The following is a 16751-nucleotide window of genomic DNA, read 5'->3' as shown; positions in this document are numbered from 1 at the left end:
TATATATATATATATATATATATATATATATATAAAACTTCAAACTTAATTTTTTCCCATTATCTTTCTTTTAATAGTAATTTGTCTTTTTTAATTCGTATTTAATAATTATTAATTATCCTCTATGTAAGGGAAAAAAATATCAGGTCTGTGTTTGGAATGTTTGAATTAAAAACTGTCTTGATTTGGCCTTTGCCCTTTAATGACCCTTCTCACAGCGTTCACTCGCTACGTCACTGTCATCCACCAATCAGCTCACAGGAGGCGGAGCTAAGAAAACATGTCGTCTGTATCGGAGCTGTACGATGTCACTTGGGAAGGTAAATCACTTTGTTTTCGTTAACAGCGGTTATTAGTTGATTCAGTATTTATCTGTTGTCATTCAACCGTTACCCAAGTTGAGCATTTTGTAAAGATTTGCGAACTAAATGCCTTATTTGTGGTGCTTTTCATTAAAGACTACAACAGGCGATCTAAGTAGCCAGTTAGCTTCTGTACAGTTTAGTAACACAATCTCTATTCTAGAAAGACATCATCTTATGTTCATATAATGGATTACGGTGTTTAGGTTGCAATCTGTATTTAACTATCATATTGGGATGTATAGAAATTGTCATGTTGAAATAGAAGCGGAGTATTCTTTTTTTTCTTTTCTTTTTTTTGTCTGTCTGGTCAGTTAAATGGTGATTTGTCATATTGATGATGTCATCTGCAGCAAATAATAAAGAATGATTCAGTTCTCTTGAGATTATCATCATCTCTTATTGTTTTTTTTTTTAATGTCAATCTTTTGTTGCCTTCTGGCATTCTAATATAGTGCAATAATGCAGATTTAGATGAACTAGTGTTGTCAAAAGTACCGACAAACACTAACTTAGCTAACATTATTAACAACTGATATGATATTATGTGTCTGGCTCTTTGAACATGAGATAAAAACATGTCCCACGACTTGGTTTCTTAAATAATGCTGCTGTCATTAAAGAAAAACAAATACTTGTGAATATCAAATGTTAAGGCAATGACATTTTTTTCTATACAGCTTTTCACTCATATGGTTTTTCTATTGGGGAAATTTCAAAATATAAGTATTTTCTTTAATGTTCTCAGACCTTTATTCCCCACTGTATGTACTTTGTGCCTTTAATTAAGTTAGATGTGTAATTAATTTGTTTTGGCCTTTTAGTTGTTTTGACACCATTATCAGAATCTGACATCATTATAATTGTTTTATTCTTATATAGACCGTTCTAAAAAGTTTTGTGTTGATTAATTTTAAATTAGGCTTTACAAAGAGGAAACATGTCAGTATAATAGAGCAGTGAGAACTATATATATTTTTTTAGAAAAGTAGGAAGATGAATAAAGAAAGTACAAGTTAAATTCACAATAAATAATTGATGGATGATGAAAATAAATAAGTGATAAAGTTTCAGCCAAGGGCTAATGTGTTTCTTTATTGCATTTCAGAGATGCGTGACAAACTCCGTAAGTGGAGAGAAGAGAATTACAGGAACAGTGAGCAGATTGTGGATGTCGGTGAAGAGCTGATTAATGAGCATGCGTCTAAACTTGGAGATGATAGTAAGTACAATTACAGTAAACAAAAGCAAACTTATAAGAAGTAATACATAATGAAGTACCTTCGGTCTCTATAGCATTATATAATTCTTTATGTTAATGGATTTTATAATTGGACCGGTTTAGGGTGATGTCTGTCTGACTACGAGTGCAGCTCTTCAACAGGATAACTAACAGATATTTAACAAATAAATAGGCTGAAACTATAACTTTTTATTGCATGGAACCATCATACTCCTAACAAAACATTGAGGTTATATTCCCGTTAGACAGTTAATAGGAACATTTCCTACAGCCGGCGATCTGAAGTTTGACAGTAATTGTTTTGCAATTTATTAAAGGCCCTGATTTTGTTACAAAAGTTATGATTTGATGGCAGTTGTAGAAGTGATTTAAAGAGGACGAGTTTAGGAAAGGGTTTGCTATTTAAAATGTTCACTCTCTGAGAAGTTGTCTTTAAATTCACTCTAAACTACTTCCACTAAAAACTTTACTTAATTTTTTAAAGATAAAATAAAATAGATAAACCTCACTAAGTGACTAGAGATGGTTTTGCGGTCTTTAGCACAGTCAGAGTAACAAAAGTTCAGTGGTGGAAATATAGTTGCATAGTCATTTGAAAATAAGCAGTTAATGGCATTTTTTTAATTATTAAATATTAGATTTTTTTTCTTTTGCTTAAGTATTTGGATCCACTAAATGTCTCAAAACCAGCATTTTTTTTGGCATAGGTTTTGTTAACATTTATAAAAACATACCGTGTATGAAGTTGCTGAAGTCTTTATCTGACCTCTTGAATATGACTATTGCAGAAAACGGAAAAGAGCACCAGTTATTTGTCCTTAAAGATCTGATAACAAAAAGACTTTTCAGCTTTTCTCTTGACATTTAAAATGAGGTTAAAGTGGAAACAGCAGAACATTTCAGATGGCTTAATATTTATTTGCTTTGGTCAGTTATGGGTTTCTTAGCCAGACAAGCCAGACAAGTCCTGCAATCGTGTTGTCAAACATAGCCACTAAAGCCAAGACTCTCTTCAGCAGCTAAAATCATTATCTCAGAGGTGATCCAATCCTTCATACTTGCTCTGAAATTCACTCCTATAGTTGACAATTTTCGGTTTACCAATTGGAGAAATTGGGCTGTTTTCTATTCAAATCAAATTTAGCCTTTTTTTTCTTTGTCCATATTATTATTTTAAAACCACATGCAATCTCAAATAACTATTACTAAACTTCTTTTGGCTGTTCCTCAAATAACAACACTGCTTTTTGAGGAATCTAAGCAAACAACAATGAAAGAGTCAAAGTTACCAAACAGCCCTTTAAAAGGCTTTTACTGCAATATGCTCATACAAGCAATCAAAAAAAATAGATTTCTAGATGGGCCTGTTATCTAATTAAGGAAAGAACAAAGCAAAGATGAGTAAAAATCTAAAAATGAAAGTCTGTGTTTTATTGATGCATGATGTTGACTTACTGAAACTTTAATTTTTTGTTGTTGTGATTATTATTCTTATTATTCTTTAAAGAGCAGGGTAAATACTTTACACAGCTTGTTTTGATTGAAACCAGCTCTTAAATTGGCTGTGAAACAAGATGGTAATTATCAAAGCAAGACTTGGAATCATAAAAACGGCTCAAAAAAAAACTTGAGGCGTTTGTTTGCTTTGGCATATCAGTTTTTTTCTTGTTCGGTGGGATTTTTTTATTGCTCTTTCTCAATTAGCACATTTGAAATCATTCAGCCGATAGACTTCGGGCATGCTTGTCAAAACACACTTGTCTGTCATGGAGCATTAATTTCATTAATTGGATCCATTAGCCAAGCCCACTAATCAGTTTTCTTTATGGTAAATAGAGCAGCTAAAGCCACTCGCTTTGCTACAATTGCCAGTTGAACGTTAAACATTGCCATCTTGGAAATGACTTAAGCATTTAATTGCAGGAATTAAAAATTCCTGTAATCTGTCAAAGTAACGACACACTTTTTGGGCCGAGACGACGATAGCTGCGCGATTTCAGCACGTAACGCACGTCATGACGAATAGAGGGTGAAATTCGCTCACCCTTTGCGGTGTTTGACTGAACTGATACATAAAACTGATGAATACGCTAAGGTTTTCTTGTCAAAATTCAGCGACTTCGTTTTGTTTGGCGAGAATTTCCTGACCGTTTCCATGAGACCTGCCAGCTCGCCCACACCCGGAGATTACGAAGACAAACTGCGTCGTTGACGGACGCTAAAGATTGTCTTTTCTAATGATACAGAGAAGAAAGTCACAGTTTGCTCGCAAGGAGTTCACGCGGGTTAGATGTTCATTTGTCATCTTCGCTACCATGTTGAAAAATAGACTTACTAATATGGTGTCACTTTATGTTTGTCTCCTGTGCTCAGTTTGGATAATTTACGAGCAGGTGATGATCGCAGCGTTGGACTGCAGTCGTGACGATCTGGCCTGGGTGAGTTTTCTTTTTAAGTAACGTTCTCGCATTCTCTCATATATTCAACTGGGCAACCCTACTCGTCAAGTTTTTGTTTTTGCTCATTGAAAATGCAACGTTTTCCCAGTTGTTTTTGGGAAAAAAAATTTGTTCAGTGATCAGGGATCCTGGTTGACTTGAGACACTTACAGTAGTCAGTTTCTGAGGTTCTTACCAGCAGCTGGGAAAACAACGGGAAAAACCGTCCGAGAGCGTGATGGGTCAGCCGGGCTAAGCCACAGAGCAAACTTTCCATCCTAACCAGGAAAACACTGGATTTGTCAGTAACCATTCCTTACCAAGTCATGTGTGTGAAGAAAAGAAAAAAAACGGGGCCTGTTCATCTCAGTGGGAAAGAACTGGTAAAAGTAGCATCCTGCTTCTGCTTTTTATAGTAGCCAGTGTGGAATTGTGGGATCCTGCTGTGCAGTGTTCTGAATTCTCACCCATGTCACTTGCAATTTTTCCCGTCTTCCCTCACAGCTGTATGGCCAACCTGTTTATCATGGCACCCACGGACAGGAAAGTTACGGTTTCATTTTATGGTTAGGAGAAACCTTCGCTGTAATATTGTCTTGTCAAACTAGTCACATCACACTTTTAAGAGTAGATCTATAAATTTTTGAATGCTGTGGATAAATAAAAAAATGTATGAAGCCACATTTCATCACCCCTGAGAGTTGTAGTATAATTTTCAAGTGCTCTGTAATCCAGCAAGCTTTACATAGTCACTCAAGCTGTGGTGCAATGAATATAGGAATTTATTCTTTGGGCAAATAATCATGACTGATGTTTAAGGAAATGTCAGTATTTTGTTGATGTTGGTAACCCTGTAAAGCCTGATATATAAAATAACAGTAAAAAAAATTGTCTATATAACCTTTAAACAAAATTTCATTTTGGTAACACTTTACAGTAAGGTTCATTAGTTAACATGAACTAAGAATGAACAATACTTCTTAAGCATTTATTAATCTTAGTTAATATTAATTTCAAAATTTACTAATATATTATTAAAATAAAAGGTTGTATTTGTTAACATTAGTTAATGCATTGTGAACTAACATGTACAAACAAGGAACAGCTGTATTTTTATTCACTTATATTAATAAATTCTGTAACAAATGTATTGCTCATTGTTAGTTCATGTTAGTTAATACATTAATGTTAACTAATGAACCTTACTGTAAAGTGTTACCATTTTTTTTTTTTTACGAAATGTAATTATTATTTTAGTATTTCTGTTGATTTAATTATTTTTTGTTAAAAAATAACCTTTTAATCGGTTTTAGTCAAAACAATGGATGAAAACACACCTTTTCTAATTATGCTCCTTATGCATGGAATGAGCTTCAAGGTGTACTACACATGAAATATGTACCATCTCTCACTTTGTTTAAAAATATCCTAAAGTCTGTTTTTATAGAACGGTGTAAATGTTTTAATGGTTGATTCGGATTTGGACTCCCTGGCAGAAGAGATATTGTATCTCAACGGGACCTTCCTGATTAAATAAATAAATAAAATGTTCTGTATAAATAATATCATTTAAATAATATAAACTTTGCTGCCAGTAATTTTTTTATTTTATTTTTTATAAATTAATCAATTATTCATCAAGGATGCATTCAATTGATTAAAAGTGACTGAATAATTGTTTCATTCATAAATAAATAAATGTGGTTGTTTGGAACTTTCTATTAATCAAAAAATGTATCATTCATACTGATTAATATTTTTGTGGAAACTGTTTTCAACTTTGAAATGTTTCTTGAGCACCAAATTAAGATTAGAATGATTCTGAATGATCATTTGACACTGAAGACTGGAGTAATAATGCTGAAAATACAGCTTTGGCATCACAGGAATAAATTACATTTTAAAATATATTGAAATAGAAAACAGAAGTGTAACTAATGTATAAATATTTCACAACATTACAGTTTTTGCTGTTTTTTTAATCAAATAAATTCGCAAATCAAAAACCTTTGGTAGTCATTTTGAAATGTATAGATATATTATTAATATTTATCTTATGAAGACAATACTAAGCTGTTTTTGATTAATACTCACATTGGCTCAACCTATACCTTGACTTTAGAACAGGACTTTTGTATGACAAACCACTGGCAGACATGAAGAAGGTTTGGAAAACCTGTTTGTGGAGTCTGTTTTGAAAAGTTAAATGTTCGCATGGTCAACCCCACCGTTGTTGTTCTTTGCGTAGAGTTGCCTACAGGAGCTGAAAAGGCAGTTTCCAGACAGTCACAGAGTGAAGCGATTAGCAGGGATGCGGCTGGAGGCTCTGGAGAGGTAAGATACACCACAGCACCACCTTAACACCAAGGCCTTGGATTAGCTGCAAGGAAGGGGGGGTTCTGGGACGTAAGTGGCAGGATGCGTGGGAAGGGAGGCTGTTTATTTTGCAAGCCACTGTTCCTTCTGCTAAGTGGAAAAGCGAGAGAGAATGGTTCAGCCCTCAGTAGTCCTGTGGCTCTTGTGCCTGTGCGAGGAATTCCAAAGACGGAAGTGGTCTCTCCCGCTATTATTCTGGGGGTCCCTCTGTCCACCCCCCCTTCTCTTTTTGTCTCTCTGGTTGGGAAAACAAGGCCGGCCAGACCTGTAAACATAGAACCTATGGTCTGCTTTTTCTCTCCCAGAGAATTTCGCTCTCTCTCAGTGTTTTAGCAAACAATTAAGAAGGTTGTGAATTGATGTTAACGTATAGAATTTCAGCAGGATTTCAGATCTGTTTCATTCTGGTCACCATGTCTTCGACGTGTTTATCAGTTATGCCAGGGGTTGTTCCGTAATTGTGAGTGATTGCGCCTGCACGGTCAGATTAAATAAACTGCAAATTAGAGTCTAATTGCCATCAGACGCTCGGCTTAAATGAAACTCTCCCCTCCACATGGCTGAATCCTACATAAATAGAGCAAGTCAAAGCGGCTGGTGCCATTTGAGATGTGCCAGAGAGGGAGTGAACTCTAACGTGGATGCGAGAACAGGAGTGGCGTTGGAGCTCAATGATAATAGGAACCAGATCTGCTTTTGTTGCTGGTTGCGGGCTGAAACAGGTTTTTGATCATGAGGTCGGTTGCTTTGGCCGTGCTAGCGTTAACTGTGCAGGTTGTCCCTCGTAAAAAAAAAAAAAAGCAAGCTTTCATTCTTCATTCGACATGACAAGTGAAGTGCTTGTGGCATTGTCCTCCCATTCTTCAGAAAACACTGTATGAGATCGTAATTCATAACGTCTTTTCAAACACCGTTCTGTCCAACCCTCAGTTCAGGTTGAAGGGCTCGTGGAGTGTATTTATTTATTTTTTTGCATCTGTAACTCATATATGTCTTGCTTCGGAATGGCTTTTAAGCGAAATGCGCTTCGAAACGATGCCTGATTTGTGGTGGAAGTTCAGGCTGATTTGTTTGGAGGTAAATCAAAGTGCAGGCAATCATGTTTGTGGATTACGCTCTTTGTGGAGCTAGTAAACCTCGCACAACACTGGCTATTTGAGCAGCTACGGTAATGGCTGTTTATTTCTGCCGCTTGGATACGTCGCCTCTGTCACTATAGAAACAAGCTGTTCTCTATACAAAAAGTTGGTAACTTTATTTGATGGCTCTACCACTTAATTTCACATGACCGGTGTTCCTGTTGATTATCCTTAAATATGATCTCTCTCTGTTGAAGGTATGAGGATGCCAATAAGCTGTACGACTCAATACTACAAGATGACCCGACAAATACGGTAAGGAAAAAAATGTGGTTGAAACTTGTTTTGCTGCCTGAAAAGTTCATTTTCATACGTTAAACTCTTTCTCCCCTCAGTGACCTCAGCCACTAAAATCACACACACGCAAACGCAGTACACACAAGTGTGTGAGGTAACAAAGACCATTGATTTATGGACTTCGGTTGCATTAAACATGGCCAGGGCAACCTCAGCAAAAATAAATGGCTTGAAGATGGGGATTTATCGCTTTTCCTGAGACTCCATAGAGAGGTCTCAGGGGTGCTAATTTTTTTTCCTTCGTTTTTTTACCTTTAACCTTTAGATAACCTAAAGGAATAGTTCATACAGAAATGAAAATAAGTCTTCATTAAATCACCCTCATGTCACTCCAAATGCATAAGGTTTTATTTCTTCAAAGAAATACATTTTTGGTAGGGGTGCACTGAATTTTCTGTTACCGAAAATATTCTTTCAAACTGTTTTTGGTTTTGGAAGGTCGAAATCAGTGACCTAAACAGACATTTAATTAGCGCTTCTCCAATGGCACATTTTGACTGTTCAGCGTCCGTTTCGTGCACACAACGTGGATAAGCATGATAAACATGTCAGCTGTGTGGACACTATCACTGGATTGACAATATTACACCATTAATGATATGGTTTCTTAAATCTAAAATCTTTTAGTTTGTGCTGTTTTCTGTTGATGCATAAACAAAACTTCACTAAACATTTGGAGTATTGTTGCCATCCAATAATCACAAAAAGCTTTGGTACTTTTAATATAAAGCAAAGTCTCAACTTTAAAATTCTGTCAATTTAATTACGAAATTCAAACAATAAATGTATTTTTGGCACTCTTTAATACGGCGTGACCGATCACTGTAGCTGCCTCAGTTTAAGCGGCGGCACGGATCAATCACACTTAAACCGATCAACGGTTTTCGCCCAAGTCCATCCTGAAATTTTGGTTTCAGCCCAGAATTTTTATTTTGGTGTATCCCTAGTTTTTGGAGTCAGATGTTCTTTTTAAAGTCTTAATGATTCGTCCACAAATTGACTGATTCGGTTCTCGAGTTTAACTCAATGACTAGTCCACTGGATCAGTGAATAACAAATTAAATTCTCCCTTTTTTAAAATCAATTTAATGTATCCTTGCTGAATAAAAGTAATAATTTCTTGAAAAAAAACTTGCATACATATTACTTTGTTTTCCATGGAAGAAAATCATTCATGTGAGGTTCTGAACTTTCATTTTTGGATGAATTATCCATTTAAAGTATGTGGTTCAGTCTTAACTTATTTATTATTTAAAGATCACTTAGGTATTAGAAGTTTGCTATTGATTTGTCTTCTCTTGGCGTAACGCATGAAGCCTGTTTTTTATTCACTGATTATTTATTGAGTGAAGTGGCTTACAGCATCCATGTATGCTCCATGTTTTTCCAATATCTTTCCACCATCACCTCAAAACATATTGTACCTACCCTTCATTATAAGAAAATGCAAGAAAATAAATGTTTTAAAGTGTTTGCATAACCTTATTTGTTTTGGCCCTTCCCTGTAGACGCAATACACATTTTTTACACTGTCTCTACACATGGACTTGCTTAATGTTTTAAACATTTTCTCTGGGCTGGCAAAGTGTGCATGATGAAGCAGATACTTTTGTTCTTTGGACATCATGTGTGGATTCCACACCTCACCGTCCGTCTGTTTTGAACACATGGAGGCTTTTCTGGCAAAGTCAATAAACCCTCATGTGTGCTCCGGCAGGACCCCCTTTCCCCCGGTGATCTCTCTCTCTCTCTCTCTCTCTCTCTCTCTCTCTCTCTCTCTCTCTCTCTCTCTCTCTCTCTCTCTCTCTCTCTCTCTCTCTGCTTGTGTTCTCTCTTAAAGGGATAGGTCACCCATAATTAAGATTCTGTCATCATTTACTCTCCCTCATTTTCTCCCCAACCTGTGCGTTTTTTATTCTTCCACGGAACACAATAAAACAAAAATTGGTTTAAAAAAGAATGTAAAAACAAAAAGTAGACCATTTGGTTTGTGCACTATTTTTCTGAAATATTTTGAATATATGGTAGATTTAAGGTGTTATTCACTGAAAATCTTCTTCATTGGGCTTTTAACCATTATAACTGGATCATTAAGTAAGTGAGAACCAGATCAGTCAGATTCTTGAATTAATCAGTCAGACTGATTCATTGAAGAGATCTGACTAGGAAGAAAAAAGTTTCACATATCGGATATCGCTACTTCTCTTATGAACTAAACCTGCCAAAGAGAGCAAGAACGATGGGCCACTTAAGGGTGCTTTTTTATCATTTGGGAGTTTGGCAGCCCCAGTCTACATTACGTTTTGTTACATTAATAAGTGGCCAGGATATTCTTCAAAAATTCACTTTTTGTGTCCAACCAAAGAAAGTCAAGTGGGTTTGGAATGGATGCATAAATAATGACTGAATTTTCACTTTTGGGTTATCACCGTCTTCATCTTGCTGGGTAAAAAAAAAGGGCCTGTCCTCCGTCCTCTCGTCTCTGCATTTGTTATATCATTACCATTTGATATTTATTTAACTATCTGTTACTGTTGGACTGAACCGCTCTCATCCGTCTTTCTCCCTCTGAAAACGAGAGGTCTGTTCTGTTTGTTTTTTGTGCATTTCAACCGAGGCACTCTCCCTATTCCCATGATCAAGGTTAAATTGCAAGCACATTTAATGGCGTGTAAATGGGAAGTTGAGAAGATCGGCGCAAAATGGATATCATCAAACCAGTGCGGTTACATTATTCTTCACAATCTAGTAATCATATCGCTTTGCCCCTCTGTTAACATCCAAAAGATATGAAACAAATTTCCCCTCTGGGAAATATGTTTCCCCGTGTCCTAGTGTTATCCAAGCCAAATACGCTTGGAAAAGAGTGTGGCAATAACGTGATTTTCGCAAACGTCCCCATCAAAGTGTTGCATTTTTCGTGAACTTTATCTGCTGTAGTAATGAAAACCATGAGGAGAAATATGATATCCCGTTACTAAACACCTGCAGGTAGAGATCATTTGTGAAATATAGTACAGGCAGTTCTATGCAGAAGCACATACCTTTTATGAAATCTACTGGGTAAATGTTTTGTTAATCTTAAAATTGTTAAACTGGGCTTTTTATTTATGAACTGTCATTTAACCCAAATTTGAATTGTCATCATCAATATAATGAAATGGTCCTTTTACACACAGTTCAGCAGAAAAATCACTGGAAAATACTGTCCAACCACGTCTCATTACCTCATCAGTCTTTTGCAGAAACCGGCTGCAGCCATCATCTCCTAAAAGGAAATGTGCGTTTGTGAATGATCACTCAGACAGCCATCTTTTTTTTGCACCAGGAAGTCTGGGAAATGAAGTGAAATGGGCTGACAGATACTTAAAGCTTTGCTTGATCGCTCTGTGAAACGCCGTGGGATTTTGCTCTTTTTGGATTTATCAACTTGATTAGGTGGCTCTGTATGTTAAAAGACTAAAACAGGCCATCGGTGTAGCCATCAAGGGCATGTTTTCACTGTGAAAAGCATACGATTTCCATGTCTTATCTTCATACTGAATGCTCCTTGACAGGACATGGTAGGCTTGGTAGGATGCACCCACTTGTGGAAAGGGTGTAGGCGAGAACCATGTGAAACACCCTGACACAATTAGGTTCAGCCCAGATATTTCTGATGGCCCCGAAAAGGATTTGCCCATTTCCTGATCTCCAAATGCAAGTCACCTCCTGTCAAATCTGTACGTTTTGAGGAGGGGAATGGAAGAAAACGGAGCCGTTGTGCAGTGGCAACTAGACTATATTTTCCCACAATCCAATCCCCTTTGGCTGGGTATAGCAGGCGGGGTGACAAGAGGTTGTGGTATGGGAGGGATGACATCATCTAGGTCACCTGTCTGTAAATGCAAGGCTTATCTAAACGCTGTGTTTTTTAACATGTACAGTGGAATGGGATGAGGGCACGATCCAAGAAAATGGCGGAAAATTGGCGACTACTGTGAGGACTTGTGAGGCATCCCAGCATGCGGAGCTGAGATTGGAAACTGAACTGTTGTAATTATAGGCTGTGGAATAGATGTGGTACCCATTAACCAAAATTGTTGAATCAACAAAAATTGCTCAAGGTTTCTCTGCCATGGCGGTGTCCAAAAATGTTCGAACTCCTAGCCCTTCCATTGCTCATTATGGTCCAATACCTACAGCAATGATTTGGAGAAATTCTTCCTGGCTCATATCAGTCTGTCTGTTTATCTCTCTATCTATCTGTCATTAGTTCGATCTATCCATCTGTCGTTTGTTCTATCATCTATTTGTCTGTCTGTCATTTGTTCCATCTATCCATCTGTCTGTCTCTCTGTCTGTTCATTTGTCATTTGTTCTGTCTTTCGTTCTATCTCTCTGTCTGTCTCTCTCCCTGCCTGTCTATCTATCTGTCTATCATTTGTTCCATCTATAATCTGTTGTTGTTTGTTTTGTCATTTGTTCTGTCTGTCTGTCTATCTGTCTGTCTATTCATCTGTCATTCTATCTGTTGTTCGTTAGTTCCATCTATCATATTTAGTTCATTCTATCCATCTGTCATTCTACCTGTCTATGTATCTATCTATCTATCTATCTATCTATCTATCTATCTATCTATCTATCTATCTATCTATCTATCTATCTATCTATCTATCTATCTTCTAATCATCTTTGCTCACTTAACACAGTACCCACTTCTGAACAGTGAAAGTAATGTTAACAAGCTGTTTATTTTAACACTGATTGACCCAATAGGCTTACTCGATTCACAGATTTTCGGCACTCTCACTCTGTCTGTAATCCAGCAGGATAAACATGGTTGTGCTTGTGAAAGCAATTTAGGTCAATGACAATTCTCATGAGGTTAACCTCTAGGTTGACATGCAATTACAGTGCAGAATGAGATGTCGTTTGTAAAGGTCAAACAGATTTTTTTCTGAACCGAAACTATATTTCGGTCATTCGGACAATTACATTTTTGTCATAGTTTTTAGAAACCGTTTTTTCTGTGGATCACAAAAAAGAAGAATTTTATTTTGAAGAATGCCTCTGCTTTTTTTTTTTTCTCCTTACAATGAAAGTCAGCGCGATCCAGTGTTGCTTTGCATCCATTTGACCTTCATTGTATATGGTAAACAAACTCAGCTGAAACATTAATCAAAATAATACATGAGGATGAGTAAATGACAGAATTTTTGCCTGAACTTTTCCTTTAACGCTGCTTCCGAAGAGTTGGACATTCAAATGAATTTGGACTTTTAGAATTTATTTTGATATCCGTCGCTGAGACTGTAGATTTGGTCTGGATATGTTTAAACCAATAGCAGGTCATTCTTTTATTTAAAGATGAATTTTTAAGTCAGGTCGTGTCGGTACACCACAGTGCTGAAAGTCAACTCCTCTTCACCCTGTGGGAACGCTGGTTGCCTTTGAAATCCCTGGAGGTGGGCTCTCAACGGCAGTCTGAAAGCAGAGCCAGGGGTTGATGGAAGCAGCCAGGTCCTTCACGGTGAGAGCCACTCAGAAATGCTTCAGAAGAAAGAATCACGAAGAGAATGAAAATGAGATGCTGGCCTTTCCTGGATCACGTCGAAAGAGAAGGGAGAGGGAGGGAAAGACATAAAGAGACCTGGAATGGTTTGGAATAGCTCATTGTTTAATAAAGTTTCGTAAGACTCTCTGGTCTACCAGCCTCCGTACGTTTCTGTCGGTGCCAAGTGCGCTAAGAGGAAACAAAAGACAGATATGGGGGCCGAGTAAATAACCTGTGGTCGCAAACAGCCTTCCGCCTTGTTCAGTGCAGAGTACAAAGAAATCAGTTTGTTGGCAGAGACTGAACATTAACAATAAAATGTGATAGCTTAAACTATTTGGAATTGCTGTTTGATTCCATTCCACAGTTTCTTTAAATACTTTTGGAGGAAAACGTTATGTAGCGATACAGAACTCGTGCAATAATCCAAACAGCTTGAGGTTGTAGCTATAGCCTTATTTCACCTGTCATCTGCAGCCCCGGTAATGTGAAACCATGTCTTCCGCTGATCCAGTAAGAACTATTAGACTTGCGTACAGTAGGGGTTTGGCAGTTCATCAACTCCTTAGCTCCAGCAGCCAGTGGAGCAGGTTCGTCTGGCCGCCTGGTTGATGGATAAGTGGATTTGGAGTGGCGGTGGTATCATAGCAGTTCCAGATTTATGGCCTTTCAGACGTGACTCATGCCCGGCTTGATGGAGTTTGGTCCATGCTGTGGTAGTAGGGAAGACCCACTCTATCAAGTGCCAGTTCATAAATAATATCTGGGGCACTTCTAACGGTAAAGCTTCTGCTCTTTGCTCTCCTTTCACCAGCGGAGGGAAAAAAAGAGGCTCTCCTGGAAAAGTCGTTGGACTTGGCGTAATACTTTCTGATTCAGATTGATGAGATTCTAATCCGCCTGAAGGTCACTTCTGCGTCGGAACAAGGCGGACGTTATTTGTGGCTGATGTGAGCTGGGCTATGTAAGTTTATGTGAATGCATATGGCCCGCGTCTCTTTGGCAATGTGTTATATTCACCACTTGAAATGGGTCTTTACTTGCTCTTCCAAATGTGAGCAGCATCCTCGCTGATGCTCGTTTTCTAATCTGATAAAGACATTACTTTTTGGTATCTGCTGCTATATTACTTACGAATTGAATGCAGTAATAATATGCTTTCAAGGAAACGTCATATTGGACAATCTGATGGTGCAAGGCTTTTTATTATAACACTGCCTCAGGGGAGGAAAAAAGAAACTGTACGTGCACTTCTGCCCAGTAACTGTGCTGGTGCATTTAATCCATCTCCATGATGTCCTGTTTCAGAATTCATAAAAAAGGATTGATGCTTTTTAGGGTGATGTTGTAAGACTATTTTAAAGCATACCGTACTGTATAACTTCCACGATTCTGCTCACGGGTTGTATGATTAAGTAGGTTTTTTGGGGTTGTTGTTGTTTTTATAGTATTTTCTGTACATTGGTCTTTTTCTCTCAAGGTGTTTTTATGGAGCTGGAATATTTAAACGATTAGAATTTTGTACTTTTTACTTTTAGATAAATGTAATATAATTTAGTTTCGTAAATATGAATTATAGACATGATATTTAACTTGTCTTGACATTTGAACTAATCTGTAAATGACTGCAAAATTAATTATCTAAAATGATTGTTATTATTTAAATTCAAAACTAAAATAGATTTTTGAAATGTAAAATTCTATTTGACAAAATGCTAAATCTAATCTTTGCTAAAATGAGCACAAATGAGGATATTTTGCTACAAGTCAGAAGTCTGGCTATGCAAGACTAGGTCACACATTTCTAAGACGGAAATTAGATGTTTTGTTAACAAGAACCACCAGAATCCCCAAAATGCTATCCGTAAAGTTATTTGGTGACAATCTGACAATGTTTGAGTGAATCTAAATCAATTTCTTACTTCTATAACTCTCAAAATCAGTATTTGTCTGATCGAAACTCGTAAGATGGAGATGGAATCCAACTTAGATTGTGGTGCCTCTGCCATCCCTGTTGTCTTCACAGTCTGATCACCAGAAGCCTAGGGGATTGTGGAGATTCCTTCAGCTTTCACAATACTATGATCATTTACACATGCCTCTTTCTTTCACTCTTTGCTCTTTTCTGTTGCTCGCAAACACTTGAGACAATAAAGCCCTAATCCTCTGTTGATGTCAACCCAACAGGCAGCAAGGAAGCGCAAGATCTCCATCCTGCGAGCGCAGGGCAAAAGCAGTGAGGCTATTCGCGAGCTCAACGAATATCTGGAGCAGTGAGTGTTTTACAAGAGGATTTAGACCTCCCCCCTCCCTCACTTCCCCTTCACTTTTTAATTAAAATGGGTTTTGCATTTGATTGAGTTGGCCCTCAAGCCTTTCCCTACCCCCCCTTTTGTCCACCGTGGCCTTTCTGATGAGCTAACTACCACTACTCTGTCTTGCAGGTTTGTGGGAGACCAGGAAGCATGGCATGAGCTGTCAGAACTCTACATCAATGAACATGAGTAATGATTTCTTACATCATTTCTTTTGTTGATTCTTTTTTTTTTCTTGCAAGAAGTTGATAGAACATGAGGGTTAATCAAATTGTCTTGGTCAAATTGACCCCCGTACATAAACAACGTAACTAGAACATGTTTCACAGTCATGTTTAAAAAAAGTAGGCATATTTTATGGCAAAACAGGGGAAAGGCTTCAATAATATCTGCCTACTGGGTTTCAGTTTGCTCAGATGAATTTATTAAAAGAATTTGATTTGGAAATAAAATTAATTTTAACACGCACATCATTGTGTGTAAAAACAGTAACACATAAAAATCAGAATGACTGTTAATGCTCTTTTCACCATTTCCTTTATCAGCTTTTATGAAGTTATTTAGTTATTTATTTATTTAGAAATATCAGTTAATATTGCATATTTAATTGTACTTGCTCTTTTGTCTTTTTTTTTACATTTAGATTACTTTTCCATCATCTAATGCTCACTTAAAGTTAATCTTTTTAGACTTATACTTTAATAACGCTGTTAAATGTAATCTTTAGCAAATCCAAGGTGATTATTAATTTTATATACTGCACATTATATTTTAAGTTTGTTATATTTTAAGTTTGTTACTTAAATTCACTTGTACGTCTTTGTACATATTTTTGATTTACTTAGACAAAATAGTATAGAATTTTAAGGTCTGCCATTTATTGATTATACCCATTACATAATAATTATCTGGTTATTGGGAATCAGCTAGAATTTGAAAATATCAGTGCATCCTACTTTTGTAAAATCATGAAGTTTTCAGTGTGACTTCTTACACAATGCAGACAGGTAGGGGAAAACTCATTATTTAAGATGAATGAATCTGC

General features: G+C 36.9%; 1 protein-coding gene across 1 annotated transcript in view; it reads left to right on the top strand.

Annotated features, from left to right (window-relative positions):
• The first annotated feature begins 214 nt into the window (after positions 1-214).
• Positions 215-16751, top strand: part of emc2 (ER membrane protein complex subunit 2) — a 31701-nt gene continuing 15164 nt past the window's right edge. Inside the window, exons 1-7 of the mRNA XM_082149363.1 lie at positions 215-320; positions 1471-1584; positions 3979-4043; positions 6292-6377; positions 7756-7813; positions 15579-15664; positions 15836-15895. Of these exons, the coding sequence (XP_082005489.1) occupies positions 281-320; positions 1471-1584; positions 3979-4043; positions 6292-6377; positions 7756-7813; positions 15579-15664; positions 15836-15895 (509 nt within the window). The 5' untranslated portion in view covers positions 215-280. The remainder of the gene's footprint in view (positions 321-1470; positions 1585-3978; positions 4044-6291; positions 6378-7755; positions 7814-15578; positions 15665-15835; positions 15896-16751) is intronic.

This window comes from Leuciscus leuciscus (genome assembly GCF_965113295.1).
Source record: "Leuciscus leuciscus genome assembly, chromosome: 20".
Classification (NCBI taxonomy): Eukaryota; Metazoa; Chordata; class Actinopteri; order Cypriniformes; family Leuciscidae; genus Leuciscus; species Leuciscus leuciscus.
The sequence above is the reverse complement of the archived record's forward strand: the minus strand, read 5'-3'. Positions and strand labels throughout refer to the sequence as shown.